Source organism: Oryctolagus cuniculus, chromosome 2 (genome assembly GCF_051225735.1).
Source record: "Oryctolagus cuniculus isolate XC-2025 breed Fujian yellow rabbit chromosome 2, ASM5122573v1, whole genome shotgun sequence".
Lineage (NCBI taxonomy): Eukaryota > Metazoa > Chordata > Mammalia > Lagomorpha > Leporidae > Oryctolagus > Oryctolagus cuniculus.
This window is the reverse complement of record NC_142868.1, coordinates 156,998,766-157,014,794: the sequence shown is the minus strand read 5'-3', so window position 1 is coordinate 157,014,794 and position 16,029 is coordinate 156,998,766. Positions and strand designations below refer to the sequence as shown.

Genomic DNA, 16,029 nt, shown 5'->3' with positions numbered 1-16,029 from the left:
AGATCAAAGTATCAGAGTTCAAGAGAGGGTCACATTGCAATATTAAGGTGGTCAGCATAAGTCTCACTGAGAAGCAACGAGAGCCAGCACTGTGCGTAGAGGACTGAAGACTTCGCCTGCAGCAATGGCATCCCATGTGGGCGCTGGTCCTAATCCCAACTGCTCCTCTTCAAATCCAGCTCTCTACTATGGTCTGGGAAAGTAGTAGAAGATGGCCCAAATACTTGGGCACCTGCATCTGCATGGGAGACCTGGAAGAAGCTCCTGGCTCCCAATGCGCCCAGCTCTGGCTATTGTGGTCATTTGGGGCGTGAACCAGCAGATGGAAGGCCTCTGTGCCTCACCTGCTCTGTCTGTATGTAAATCTACCTCTCAATAAATAAATAAAATCTTTGGGGAAAAAAAGTAATAACCAGCAAAATCTTGAAGGATTTGAGGGTATAGACAATTATTTAAGCATCTCAAGAAATTATATATCATTATTCCAGCACAGATATCTGGAAAATAAATTAACTTTTCCTTGAAAATTTGGTCAAGTCTCTAGGTGGTTAGTCCAAATCAAAGGTCTGCATTTGAGTTCCTTAGTGAGGCAAATCATTAATTCACAAAATGAAGTTTTCTCTTCTAGGCCCTTCTATTCCATAAGAAACTGTTATCTCCCTGCCCCCTTCAACCTACTAATTTGCATCTTAAAAGTATGACTTTGCCTAGGAATGCTGAAAAAACTCCAGCAGAATACATATTACTCATTTTTACATTCATTTAATCCAAATGTACATGGTATCATTTTTATTGTCACCATTAATGAATACTTTCTTCTAAGCACTTTTGCAATGTGCCATGTAACATTCCTCCCAATCATGGAATATTTTTATTAGCCCATGAAACAGATCATAAAACTTAGATATATGTGGTACAATTATTTGTCCAATATAAATAAAGATCAAAATAGGATCTAAACATAGGTCTTAGGATTTCATGACTCATATCCACCACACTGTACTGCTCCCCAGTTATGAGATAGAATTATACTTCCCCAAATGGATGCCTTGAAAATGGGTAGGATTGACACCCCAGGCAACATCTGATGATGGGTTTCCTTCACATTACCTCTACTTTACTTTGGAATAAGATGAAATCCTGTTTCACAATTATTGTTGTGTAATTAAAGAAGAATCTGAAGTCTCCTTAAGGTTGATTATTCTATATCAGCTATTTCAGTTCAATTCTTCACAAGATTTTGCCTGTCATAATAAACTGTGTCTTATATTACTCCTTTTAATTGAAAGAGTGTCAACGTTTTCAGATGATCTCTAATGTTCTTCTGTGCTTCAACATTTTAATTCTAATTAAAGATTCAAATATATTCAATAGTCTTTGAGTTAGGCACTTTAGAGAATTACATTGTTCTTTAAATCCACTGCCCGCTCAATTCTCAATAGCTAAGACCTGGAATCAGCCTAAATGCCCATCAACAGTAGACTGGATAAAGAAATTATGGGATATATACTCTATAGAATACTATACAGCAGTCAAAAACAATGAAATCCGGTCATTTGCAACAAAATGGAGGAATGGAAAACATGCTGAGTGAAATAAGCCAGTCCCAAAAGGACAAGTATCATATGTTCTCCCTGATCGGTGACAACTAACCGAGCACCAAAAAGGAAACTAGTTGAAGTGAAATGGACACTATGAGAAACAGTGACTTGACCAGCCCTATACTTTGGAAATTTATATTTATTAAATAAAAGTTTAAAAAAATAAAAATTAAAAAAAACATAAAAAACAGCATATTTGAAACAATATAAACTTATTTATAAAAGCATATAAAAGGAGCAAATGTAGAGATGACCCATAAAATAAATAATTTTTCTACCAACAAAAAAAATAAATCCACTGCCCAATACCATTTCAGAAAGAGCCTCCAATCAGCCTGATAATGTCGATCTTGATTTTAAAAGTCTAGGTTAGCAAAAATGAATTTTTTTTGGACAGGCAGAGTTAGACAGTGAGAGAGAGAGACAGAGAGAAAGGTCTTCCTTCCGTTGGTTCACCCTCCCCCCCAAATGGTCGCTACGGTCGTGCGTTGCAGCCGGCACGCTGTGCTGATCTGAAGCCAGGAGCCAGGTGCTTCCTCCTGGTCTCCCATGGGGTGCAGGGCCCAAGCACTTGGGCCATCCTCCACTGCCTTCCCGGGCCACAGCAGATAGCTGGACTGGAAGAGGAGCAACCGGAACAGAATCCAGCATCCCAACTAGGACTAGAACCCGGGGTGCCGGTGCCGCAGGTGGAGGATTAGCCAAGTGAGCCGCGGCGCCGGCCAGCAAAAATGCATTTTTAAATATATAAGATAAAGTCATTATTTTGGAGAAGTGACCACCCTTTTCAAATTCATTATGTCATAATTTAAATGCTTTTTATTTGCTATATATTTCAGGAAAGAATCTGTTCATATTTATAGCATGTGAGTCTTGAAACTATTATACCAGAAAGTTCTTTCTGTGTTCTTCTGAGGATAAGTTAATCTACTGCAAAGTTAATGAAATTCTAGTTTAGTTGATCAGTTTTTCTATGTCATTATTGTTTAGAAAATGTAGGAAAACATAGGAAACTTCATAAAACCATGATTACAACGATATCAATGAGCTGGACTTTTTATTAATAATTACTATAATAATATAATTATATAAAATATATACTCGTGAAGTTACTTTGTTGATTATACTCAGAACTGATGGCTATGTAGGTTAATGATGAACTTAAGAATAAATACTAAATTCTACAGAGTACCATAGCCTCCTATGTATATCATATGGATGAAGCAGATGTTTTCTAAGGTGGAATTTTTGTCTTTCATTCCAAGATTGGTAGCTATGAATTAGAAACATCCAGTACTACAACACTAGGTGTAAAATGGGCAGACAACTGAAAACAAATTATCTCTTAAGTAGTTCACAAACATACCAGTCATTTCAATGCAGTAGTTCTGTTAATATTCAAAAGCTCTTCTGAATATGTGTATTAAATCATATTTTCTCATCCCTGTAACAGGGAATTATGTTTAAAAACTTGAAAAACACTTGAACATAAAAATATATTAACTTTATTTCCTTACAGACTCATTGCTCTGCATGAGTTAAGGCATACGAAAGTGATACTGGAAACATACTTTGCTAGAAAGAAATACTGCAGTTTTGGGAAAGGATATGAATAACAGAAGGCAAAAGAAAGTCTAGGTACATAGTCTAGATAATATTTTACTACAAAAACTTAGGGTTGTTTAAATAATTCTTCTGTGATTACTCCTTACTTTGTCTGCTCCAACTCTCCATGTCCTCCTGTGCAAAGACCTCTTCCAGGGTGGACCCCCAATACACATACTCAGTTCATGAGAATGGAAAATTCAAATTATAGTACGAAAAATGTCCTGAAAATACAATAATTAAAAATAAAGACAAGCTTCTTGTAATCAGGAAGCTCACACTTTGCTAGGAAAAGTTGACATTAAATATAATCACTAATGTAAATACATAACTACAATTGTAATGACTATTGAGAAGGAAAAGTACAGGCCTTCAACCAAAGAACCATTATTTAACTTAGTGTCAACCAATACTCCTGAGCTATTAACCAGCTATTATGGCTGGATTTACATGTACAGCTTACATTTACTTTTTCTGATTTATTTAGCCATTTTTCCTCTACTACCATTAGAATAAAACACAAATGATCAGTTAAATATTAGAATGCAGTGACCAGTTGGAATACATAGAAAGAAAAGACACACATGCACACACAATAAATTCTCAAATATACAAACCTAAGCTTAGATAGAAAGGAGAATAAAATTAGAATTACAAATGATCCTGACAATAATATCATCAACACATTTCAAGTCAAAAATAATGGAAACAAAGTTTCATAAAGACTATTTGAATTCATCCACCAAGAGCCTGCGGAAGTAAGGTTGCCTCTGGATAAAATCTGTCTTTAGCTGTACCCAAAAAAGCTGTAACTCATTAAAACAAAGTTTACTCCTAAATATATTCAGTGAAAGGTTATATATTCTTGCTTTGAAAACATAAATCCAAGTGACTGACTCCAAAATCTGAAAGAGAATGACCACCTGGAAACACTAGACACTACTGCCTACAGAAAGAGTGAGACAACTTGTTACAGAACAGCGATCTTTAACATGTTTCCAGCTGAAATAGCCGTTTGTGTCATGAACAAATGATGAGGAATTCTGTGGTTACCCAACTAGGAAATGATGTATGGAAGGATCTATATAGACTCTATAAGGACACATCACAAGGTGACACCAGTGCTTACCTCTGGAGAAAGAACCAAAGAAGAGGAAAGTTATCAAAAGGAATGTTCTTAAATGAGTTACTTATTTTTAATGAAATGTACTTGGCTACCACTAGGCACTTAAACATTTAGAGAATACTAAGAATTCGTACAAAAGGAATCAGGATAATAATGATGATGTCCTTAAATCTAGTTTCACTTCTGGATTCACAAAGACATTAGTCCACAAAGGCTCATTCCAGAGAGCTTGAATTCATGAAAAGTGGCATCAAAAGAAATGCTCCAGCATTTTAGTATGATGCAAAGATTTGGGAAAGATGAGTTGACAACACAAATCAGTTATTTTGCATTGGCCATGTTTAACAATTATTTCCTTTTGCTTAAGTAGTGTTTCGGTTCATACAGTAAGATACAATGTAGAGTTTCTAGATTTTTTTTTTTTCTCGAACGGGTGACACACAGCAGATATTTTCCTATGGGAGACTGATTTATTAATCACTTACATTTTCTGCATTTTTAGAATATTTTGTAGCACTCTCACAGTACTGTCACTGTCATTTACGCCAACCTGCCCACATCTTTTTGTTACCTAAACTCTCATTGAACGTGGATGCCAAGTCATATCATTATTGTATTTTTGTTATAGAATGTGTATCTATTGAGTTAATTTACAATTAAAGAAGAATTACAAATCACATTTCTCACTTCTATATATCTAGGTAACCAACATGTGATGATGACTATTTGTATTTGCAAGATATTCAAGTCCATCATAAAATATTCTTTCCTTATTTTCTGTCAAAAACCATCCTTGTCCCATTAACAGAATTATAATGTAATGGAAAAAATAAATTTCTGTATTCTTTAGCTTTATATTGATTAGGGTACAAAAGTTGATGAAAATTGGCACAGTCAAAACATGATATTTAACATACATGCCAACAGAAAACATTTGAAACTTAACATGGCAATATTGAATTAAGTGACACTTAACATTAATTATACTAAAGTAAATGTCAGCTGAGTATAAACATGCTCTATTCCATATATAAAATTATACGGCAGTATCATTAGTAAATTATTTTAAGAATTACTTTTTCACAAAACAATATATGTGTATAATTTTTTGTGAATATACACATACTAATATAAATGTATATAAATGTATACATGTACATACACAAGCACATATACATATACTTTACTCAGCCAGCAAAATAAAATGTATAATATTCTCTATGCTATCCTGAGTCCTATACCATGGTGGAAATTGCCCAATAAAGAGGGAACAGTCAACAAAAATTTGGCCTCAAGTAAAAACATAAAAAAAAAAGAAACTCCAAATGGTACAAAATTTTTTGTTTAAAAGATTGGATATATTCATTTGCAGAGTTGCTACAAGTGTAAAATGAGATTAAATTATACTATTGGAAATGGTTGAAGAGAACCAAACCTGCAATAACACTTGTTACTGGATCAAAATATCCTAAGAGCATTTTTCTCTAAAGCCCTATTTTCTATATTTAACACTTTGCTTGGCTCATGTTCAGGTGTTTCTTCAAGTAGAAATGTTACACTACTAGAGGATACAAATGCAAAGGTATGTAACTGGGATCTTTGGTATCAATTCACTGTATTAACATTCTGAGCACAAGAAAGATGCCTAGAATTCAAGGATAAGACACATATCTGCATTTAAAATACTAATGATAATTTAAATATATATACACATAATGACATATATTCCAATAAACATTTAAAAATGATTAATTTAAAGACTATTCTATATATTTCCCATAGTCGTATACCAGATACTTTCTTTTAATGACAACACAAAACACAATGTAGATGGTTGAAAATAGTGAATCAAACATGCTTCTGGGTTTTGTACCAACACCATCAAAGAGTACACATGCCTAACTTACCAAGTGATGCAGGAATATATAGCTGGTTGATAATGTTCTTAAGACAAAGTCAGAATGCATAAAAAAAACCAGGCTGTTTTGCTCTTCTGTTTGCCTCCTTCATGATATTGCTTTTTTAGGCTACCATGGAGTTAATGTATAGAAATAAGACATCTAGCAAGCCACAAGATGATGAGCCCACAATAGTAACATTTCAGTGTTGTACATGCTTAATTGATTTACATTTCAATAAGGAATGGCTGGGGCAGGTATGCTCCCAAGGTGAATGTTCAGGGTGATGTATTTATGGTTAGTACACTCACCACTTAACTACCATTAAATGAAATGGCAAAAACTGATACCAAATCCTGTAGCTTATTTCTAAAAATACTAACTATATAAGTACACGATGTGGGAAAAAAAGTGAAAGGACGTAACATAAAAAATGTGATGGATTTTTCTTACCTTAAATTCATAAAATGTTCATTAACAGATACCTACCTCCAGTGCCCATTCCCAATGCCAAAAGGTCTACATATATTTGCATAACTTAGATATACTGTAATTCATACAGCTGATATTAAGAAGAAATAAAATAATGCAATACCTTTACTTTTACCTATGCATTTGTTGGAATGGATCCATGAAGAAAAGGTTTCCAGACAAAGAGAATAAAGAGGAGAAAAACAACAATAAGAATTATGACCATATGCAAATGCACTAATATCTGAAGATTAAACACAACAAGAAAGTATAAATAAGATTTTGAAGACAAATGTGGATGCAATCAGTAAATTTTGGAGAATTCTGTCTTATTTAAGGCAGGTACATGCAAGAAATTGGGAATCCCATGCTCATTTTAAGATTTCACAAAAGGGGAATACACAGTGACGGTAGGTAGAGAAAGTATTGATTTCAAGGAACACTATACTCAGCATTCTAGAAGCCAGAAGCCAAATTTGTCAACACGTTCCCAAACTGCCATGCATGAATGAAAAATGAACTGTTTTTAGGACAGTTGGTAAACAGTATCTCCTTTTAGATATTAACTTCTGCTAGTTTTCAGTTTTTCTTTAGTATAACCAGCCTTAACTGCATATTCGATACATGTATGGAACTTTTCAATCACACTTTCATATGTCTCATTTATTTGCAGGTACTATAGTGCAAGAAATGAAGGAAAATAAAAGTCACAGGAGCAAACCAAAATCAAATAAACAACTAAAGGGGAAGACACATGAGAAAAAAAAAAAAAAAAAGGTGAGCACGTTATGTATTTAAGCAGCCAGATGCTTGCAAGCATTTGCCCATACTTGGTAGTGATGGTTTGAAAGCAGCTACAGAACAAGAAAACACTGAAAGCAGAGTGGAAAAGGAACAGAGCCCATACCTTGGTCGCCCATCATCAGGTGCGCCAGACCTTGAAGGGAAACAAGAGCACAGTCAGCAATAAACAAGGGAGCATGGGAAGGCAGGGTTGTCACGGTGACAAAAATGTTCAGTGACAGACATATTGTTTCCTGTGAGACATGTCTGTATCACAGAGGCAAATCAAAAGCATTCTTTCAACCCCTGGTTGGAATGCTTTGGGGCAAAGAGCTATGGAACTGCAATTTAAATACTGGCATGTGCTGCACTGTGTATTTCTTCTGTGTATCAGTTGGAACAATCAAGAGCATAGAGCACAGTTTAAAATCCAACTAGTCCCTTACATTTTACATCTGCCCTTCATGCCCTTGGAGGACACTGTTGAACACTGCCCCGACAGTGCTTGTCATTTTTCAGTGATAAGATTGCATTTTTAAAAACCCAAAGGAATACCTGGAACATGGGCTGGGTCTGATCTTTTTCCCCTCATCAAAAAATGAGCAGTTTCATAATTAAATGAAAAAAAAATCCTTAGTCACACTGAAATGATAATGTAGAAATGTCTTCTCAATCTGATAAATGTAGCAATCAACTAGGCTTGTTCAAATACAAAAGAGATCACTATACATGCAGTTGTAAAATTAAAATTTATTACAGAATAATGCTTATAAGAAACAATGGATGAGCTTCAATTAGGCTCAAATAATTTTACATGAAGAAAATCTATTTAGAATTTTATTTAAATATTACTGAAATGCTGGACTATAACTTAAGCTAACTAAGTAAATTTAAGATTAGTATGTTTTCAATCTATGTATATTTTGGGAATTTGGGGAAATGTCAGAGTAATATAATATATCTATCAATTTAAATAAATTTATCTTTAATTCCCAGTATCATTTCAAATATATTTGAGATTTTATTTCTGCTATTTAACATTATGTATTAATTGCATCAGTATTGAAATAGTCTGTGTTTACTCAAAATTTTAGGGGTTCTCAAATATCCCTTCACGACAGAGAAATACAAATCAACATATAACCACAAAATAATATAAAATTATTTCACATAGTAATTTCCTATCTCTGTATTAGAGACTCTCTTTGTATTTTTCTGAGTTACTTTAGCAAAAAAATCCACATAGACAGATTAAAAATTCATGATCTGTTATTGATTCATGATGCTTTATATGCTTAGGAAGAGTGGCTTACTTGTCTAGTTTAAATAATTTTCTCAGTTAATTTCAACTTCAAATCTACAGTACATATTTCATAGCAACAATTAGAAACTTTTTGGTGTACTATATCAGGGAATTATCTCTAAGATGGTGATTTTGTAAGTTTTTTTAGAAAATATATTTAAGAATATTTAGAAATATGCTTCTCATGATTTGATACTATCTTCATAAAGATGGTAATAAACACTTTAAAATATATTTATTTTCCTTCTGTTAGACATCTTTACCTCTACAGAAGTATAACCACCTTGCTAAAGTCATATTATAAAGAAGGATGCTAAATGTATGATGGAATAAATTTTACTATAGTTTATGGGCCTACACTGTGGAAATCTTATTACAATTTTGCATGGGATGAGTGGGTGTACAAGAGGTATTCATGCTAATTTAGCTGATCTTCAAGTCTCTTGGAATGCAACTGCATTTACAAAGAAACAAAAGTCATGGAACATTTTACAGGATGATTAAGGAAATGCAAAAGAAGTTAAAAAATACTTTAAAAAATAACTTCCAAACTCAATTAACATACACAATATAAATGAGACTCATCTTGAAGGCTATAAGGCCTACAGGGTAATATCATCTTTATCATGTAAACACATGCAACTCAAATTACAGCACAGAAAAATGGAAGCCCTATACAGAGCCAATACTGGGAGAAAAAGAAAATAGTAACTTCTTATTTCTTTTGAAGTTTTAATCCACTTTCCTTAATGGAATAGAGATGATCAGCAGCCAAGCAATTGTAATAGTGTTTATGAAAGAATCACAAAGATGAACCCTGCTACTGATCAACCTTATATTACCATAAAGAGGTTTTTCTTCTTTGTTTTTTGTTTGTTTGTTTGTTTTTTGAGACATGAAGCCTTTATAACCTACTGGCTTATTATCTGTAACCTTGGGTGAGGAGCCGTTTTGTAAGAAATCCTTCATTCCCTAGGATGTGCACATTTTTGCAGAATCACTATATTTCAAAATGTGGCAGCAAAATAAAATATGCTAAATGCTGTCTTCTGACATATAAATGTAGTTAAAAGTTAGTAAATTATTCATAAAGGACTGTTATTGCCTTGGTTATATAAGTTGAAACAGCATATGTAAGTTGACAAACATCTTCTCTTTTATAATTCTTTTGCTGTACCTACTTCTCTCTGCATATTTGTCCTGTAAAGATTTGGTTGGCAGCACAATGACTAATATATTTAACTTCTTTATAAATAAGAATGTTGAAATACATTTGGGTTTGTTAGAGTCATAAGAATATGTATAACTTTCTCAAAGTTCCTTGATAAAGATACTTTTAGAAAAGCTTAACTAAAATATTGTAGTTTCATGTAACAGACACAGAATATTACATAAATACTTACCAGTAACCACGTCGAGTGCTGTATGCTTTCATTTCCACTGGCCAAGGCTGCCTTATTTTCTAATCTAAATTCATGCCTTTTATAGTCTGTATTTTATTCTGTGCTGTTTTTATAAACCAGATCATTTGAAACAAACCAATGGGCTTGAAAGGATACAATGCTAAACATTTCCAGCAGAAAAGAAGAAATCACTTTGATCAAGAAAAAATGGGAAAGGATCATGCACTGTGTTCTGAAGCTGCAAAGAAATGCTTTCTCTTTGAAAATTAAAAAAAGCACTATTGTATCAGTTTTCCATACAGAACACTGCAGTAAGTAAAGTTTATATGGGTTGTTGAAATCCATAGAAGTTTAGATTTAAGATTGAATGAATTTATATCCTTGAAACTTTTAGTGTTGACAGTATGTGTTCTCTATGAAAAGTGATACACAATCCAAAAATTGAGTGTTCAGAATGAAGTTCAACTTACCGTTTAAATTTGAGAGGTACTCTATGAATACTAACAAATAAAAGGCAAATGAGAGTAAGAAAATAAGGTTGAAAGCACCCACCTTCCACATTGTTGTCTTCTGAAAGCACATGACAAGGAGGGAGAGAAAAGGAAAAACATTCATTAAGCAGCATGCAGACTGGACCTTGCCTTTGCATGTCTTCCTCATGCAAGGCACCAAACACATCATGCACGTGCTCCATCACCATCATTCAAAGGGGAAACAAAATCACAGGGGAGTAGGTTTCCTCCCATTGGCAGCATTTACAAGATGTGAGACAAAACGTCAGTAATACTGCCATATCCTAGTAAAAGGTTTCTAGAAGTCTATCGTTGCCCTTTGTAAAGCAAACACTATCATTATTACATGTTGCTGATGTGGTCTTTCTAGGCAATTATTCCTAAAAACATTTTTAAAAAATCCTAAAAGGTTCTATGTCTATATATTAAGTTGGTGTTGGATATAAGAAAGTCCATTAGAAATAGTTAGGAAATTTCACCTAAAGATTCTCCACTTGTTATGCATGCTTTTAGTATTTTTAAAAACTCATTTTCCCTAAAGAAACACAACATAATCTAGTGCAACTAAGGTCTACAATTAATTTGGCTCTGTATAGTACATTCACATTTATTCTAAATGATAGTTTATTATAATTTATCAAAATGCTAACTTTTAAAAGATGCTAAGTTGAAAAACTGATCATTGTAGGAAGACCCATTGGGAGGTTGTACATTAGGCAAAATTTATCATGATTGAATCACTTTTACTCCTATTTAGGATATGAATATGAATATGGTTATGATACTATCAATATTTAGCAAAATATCCTTTACATTGCACATATCTGTATAATATGTACATATTTTTGTATATATTTAATCATATTTCCATACATGTTTATGTATATACAAACAGACATAATAGCATATTTTGTATGTATTTCCTGCACATAACAAATTTAAGTGTATGGAGTCTATAAACTATTAATTAGTATTTACTGAACTATTCAAGAGCTATTTGAGGTTTAAGCTTGGCAGCAAGGTAAGAAATAGAATGGGAAGCTGTCTTAGGGGAGTTAAGGCAAGAGCAGGGTATCATTTCTGATCAAAAATTTTCCAATAGCAAACTATCTTCATGTTAACACTGATTTCATCTTCACATTTTATTTAACTGTAGTATATAGTGATAACTGTATGAAAAATATCTACAAAGTACAAAACAATAATAAGTGTAGAACCTTGAGAACAAATACATCTATAAATACAACATCTTATGAGATTCAACAAACACATTTTTAATGGAGATTGTGTTCAATGAATCATCAATTTGTTTAAAATATATTAGCTAGACACTGAAACAGCAATACAGGTACTTTTACTGATGTGGTGTCAGTATATAATAGAAAGGAGGGGATAAATGTTGGCAATAACATTTTTAAACATAATGATTAACAAAAAAGGATTCAGATATTTTATATGTGATATTCACTTCTAGCTTTACTTTGGTTTCCTATCTAACCAGTCAGGAAATAATTAATTTCTTACCTTTCAATGGTAACTTTGACATGATATGAACAAAAATATTAAAATTTTGTTTCACTGAAATATTTAAATTAATTATAATTGTGTTACACTTGAAATAACACAAAGGTAAAAGTATTTTAATGTTGAAGATACATTTTAGTTTGTATTAACTGTCCTTTGAAAATATATTTCCTATTTAAGATGCTATTTTTATCACAATTATTTAATATGTTCACCAAAATCATAAGGTAAGGGAATTTAGAGGAGTCAAGTGCCATGCCTGTCAATTACTTCAGCATTATTGAGTTTCTGTAAGCAAAAGTTGGCAAATATGATTGTGTGTAGCAAAGTCTCAGTTACGGGTTTTAGTAATGTGTTATATAAAAGCATATTGCAAAGAAAATAAAAAATAAACCAACAAAATAAAATAAGCTTATGCCTGATACCAGTTCTAAAAATGTGCTTAGCAGGGTATTAGGAAAGGAGCTTGTACTAATAAAATTAAGGTCACTGATTCAGACTCCTGAGAGTGAGTTCTCTTATCACTATTAACTAAAGTGTAAGCCTACACGTGGTGACATTGATCCTGCCCTGGCAACTAGCATTTTTCTGAATTCTCATACAAATGAGTACAAGAAGCTGGTGCCCCGGCTGGCTCACTTGGCTAATCCTCTGTCTGCGGCACCGGCACTCCGGGTTCTAGTCCCGGTTGGGGTGCAGGTTTCTGTCCCAGTTGCTCCTCTTCCAGTCCAGCTCTCTGCTGTGGCCCGGGAGTGCAGTGGAGGATGGCCCAGGAGCTTGGGCCCTGCACCTGCATGGGAAACCAGGAGGAAGCACCTGGCTCCTGGCTTCGGATAGGCACAGTGCGCTGGCTGTAGCAACCATTTGGGGGGTGAACCAATGGAAAAAGGGAGACCTTTCTCTCTGTCTCTATAACTGCCTGTCAAAAAAAAAAAAAAATGAGTACAAGCTTAACTTACAGGACTTCTGCATGTAAACCCAAGTTGTGCCCAGTATGTGAAAGTCCTGAATTGACCAAGTTCAGAAAAATAAGCTAAAATAAGCTGTTTCAGAACATTAAAATTGTAAAAATCAGAGTACCAGATTTGAAAGAATGGTGATAAATTTACTCAGAAAATGAAGACCTAGAAGAAAAAAGGAGAAGAGGAGGGAGCAAAAGAGATAGAAGGGAGGAGGGGGAAAGGAGGAGAAGCTGCAGCAGAAGACAATGGGCTTGGAACAGACATTCCTTGATTTTCTTTTTATTTTCAGATATAATTATAGGGTAGAAAAACTCTTTTCTTATTTCATCCGTTTCTATCCATTCTGATATCCACTTGATGGCTTTACACTATTTAAAACCTTATTAACCTGAAGATAACCCCCACATTACTGCAGAAGTTGGACATGATTACAACTGGTGATAGCCCCCAGCATTCAACATTAGTCATTGGCTATATTTTTTTCTACTTTCTTCGATTTTGCTTCTAGACTTAAAGAATACTGAGTCATTAAAGAATCATTTTTCCTCCACATATCCACTTCTGTTTAGTATCTGCAGATTCTTAATGAAATGCTATTTTGTTTCGAGTTGCATCAAAGAGAAGTGTTGACTTTTGGCACACCACAACCTACACGTAGGACAGAAATTTTTGGTTTAGCATAATGTAGAAAGCAGTACATCTGGCCTTACTTGTGGACACTGTCAAGTTAGGGAAAATCTCTTCATTTGCAGAAAACCCTGACTTCTTAATTCTGCTGACCCAATTCTTGCCGAGTACATGAAATACTCAGCAGGTTTCTTAGTAATTAACTTTATGATGATCATGCCACTTACAGAAATAATACCCTTATTTTCTTTAGATTATAAAAATAATGAACACAAACTCAGGAAAATGCTACTTTGAACTTTATTTTGCTTTCATATAAACTATGTTTTCCTCACAAACATGGGAATTAGGTACCAGAAATTCAGTCATGTTATGAATGATGGCTGCACCAGGACAAGAAGGGAAGCAGCAGACTGTTAAATTGTATCTTTTTGAATTACTGCAAAACAGCATCTCCTCAAAATTCTTTCATTTGGTCTAAGGCCTCAAAGAATGCAAGGCCAGCAATTTAAGTTTATTGTGATGGTGTTCTCTGCACATATTCTTAATTACATGCTTGTAGGAAAAGAGAAAGGAAGAAAAAAAATATGATTGTATCAATATAAAGAAAATCAGAAACTTTATCATGACCAGAGAACAAATTAAAGGATAGAGCAAAACATCATAAATAACTTTTTTTTCTGTATAATCAGTGGTAAACAGTATGAAAGTCATCATCTAAATGCACAGTGACCAACTTGCATGTCACAGCTGACATATTACAAAAAGAAGCCGTCTACTACTGCTTGTCTTCCTTCTCCATATCTCCCTTCCTTCTCACCCATTTCACTGTGACTGGCTCCACTGTCTTCCTTGGCTCCACCTCCCCTATTCCAGAATTTCAATGACTGACTTCTCACCCAGATCCAAACCTCCGTGATGGAGAACATGGCAGCAAAACCAGTGGGGACAGCAGCCAGTGTAAGGAGAAACAAAGGGTATGATTTGCTTCCTTTTCCACCCATTCAGCTTGTTAGCTTCTGTGTTTGCAGGTCTCAGCGCTCGCATGACCTCTCGAGACTTGACCACTAGCTTTGGGGGATTAGAGGCCAGCACAGCAGAGTCTGGTTCCCACGATGGGACAGGGTGGAGTTTTGTTTCACTATTTTTCTTGTAGCGTTAACAGTGACAGCCTTTAGAAATCTCAATAGTCTGGGAGTGCTTCTAGCACTGGGAAATGGAGGATTTATACAGCAAGCAGCCAGAGGAAGAGAAACACTGGCCAGAACCAAGATGGTGTTCCAACAGAAAAGAAGCATAAAGGCCTATTGTGGAGACTTAGGGAAGGAAAGAAACAGCCCTGGAAAGGATTTTGGCTAATTTCAAAAACAAATTTTTTTTCAACCTTCTACTTCATTTTCTTGTTGCAAATCCACCTAAATGATATTCCAAGGCAGTCCCATCCAGCCTGCTTGGAGTCTTAGCCCTAGTGCATGAGGGAAGCCAACTAGGGCAGCCACTTTGTTTCTTCCTCTTCCTTGCTCAAGAGTAAACAGAGAGGTAGCTCCAGAGCAACTACAACAGTAGAGCTGCTCCTGGCATCACATTTGGAACTCTAAAAACATTTCCCTAGGGATAATTTTGTTACAAAAACATTTGTGGTGTTTAGTTCAAAGTGTTCCATCTGTTAATGGCAATTATCAGAAAGGAAGAGAGACTAAGAAGGAGGGAAATGGGGTGAAGCACGGAAGGAAGGGGAGAAAGAAAGGAGGGAGGGAGGCAGACAGGCAGACCCCTGTTATGGCACATTGTCCAGGTATTTAAGCTGTTCAACCACTGTGATAAAATTAATTAGTCAATACATTATAATACACATTGACTACTTCCATAAACTATAATGAAAACTATTCAAAGTTTGGTTTCATGAGGGGCTATTGCAAGGCTTTTTGACCTTGTTAAGTGTTTATTGGAGATCACTTTCTACTGACCCTTGATAGTTAACATGAATTTGCATGCCATTGTTGGACTTAGGAAAGTTGTAGTTAACCAAGACTGTAATGAGCAGTCTATGGTATGGGTGCTGATGCCACTCAGTTTTATTTTTTATTGCTGGCTGAGCAACGAATGTCTCTTGGTACAGAAACTGACAGGTAACATTCAGTATAATGCTTACTCTGTGTTCTCCCACACAAGCTGCATCACCAATACACAACCCTGCACTGAAAACAGGGTCAG

At 34.6% G+C, this 16,029-nt stretch overlaps 1 protein-coding gene across 26 annotated transcripts in view; it reads right to left on the bottom strand.

Moving 5' to 3' along the window:
• The window catches only part of NRXN1 (neurexin 1), a 1,235,416-nt gene that overhangs the window by 1,102,562 nt on the left and 116,825 nt on the right, over positions 1–16,029 (bottom strand). For 13 of the 26 annotated variants that reach the window (XM_089327671.1, XM_089327664.1, XM_051842899.3 and 10 more), the window contains exons 3-4: positions 10,743–10,760; positions 7,609–7,638 (exon numbers count right to left, since the gene is read on the bottom strand). The exons of 9 other annotated variants lie outside the window; for them this stretch is intronic. In XM_089327671.1, the coding sequence (XP_089183797.1) occupies positions 7,609–7,638; positions 10,743–10,760 (48 nt within the window). Of the gene's footprint in view, positions 1–7,555; positions 7,639–10,742; positions 10,761–16,029 lie in introns of those variants that run through there. 4 more of the 26 variants (XM_089327666.1, XM_051842912.3, XM_089327665.1 and 1 more) reach the window with 3 other exon arrangements.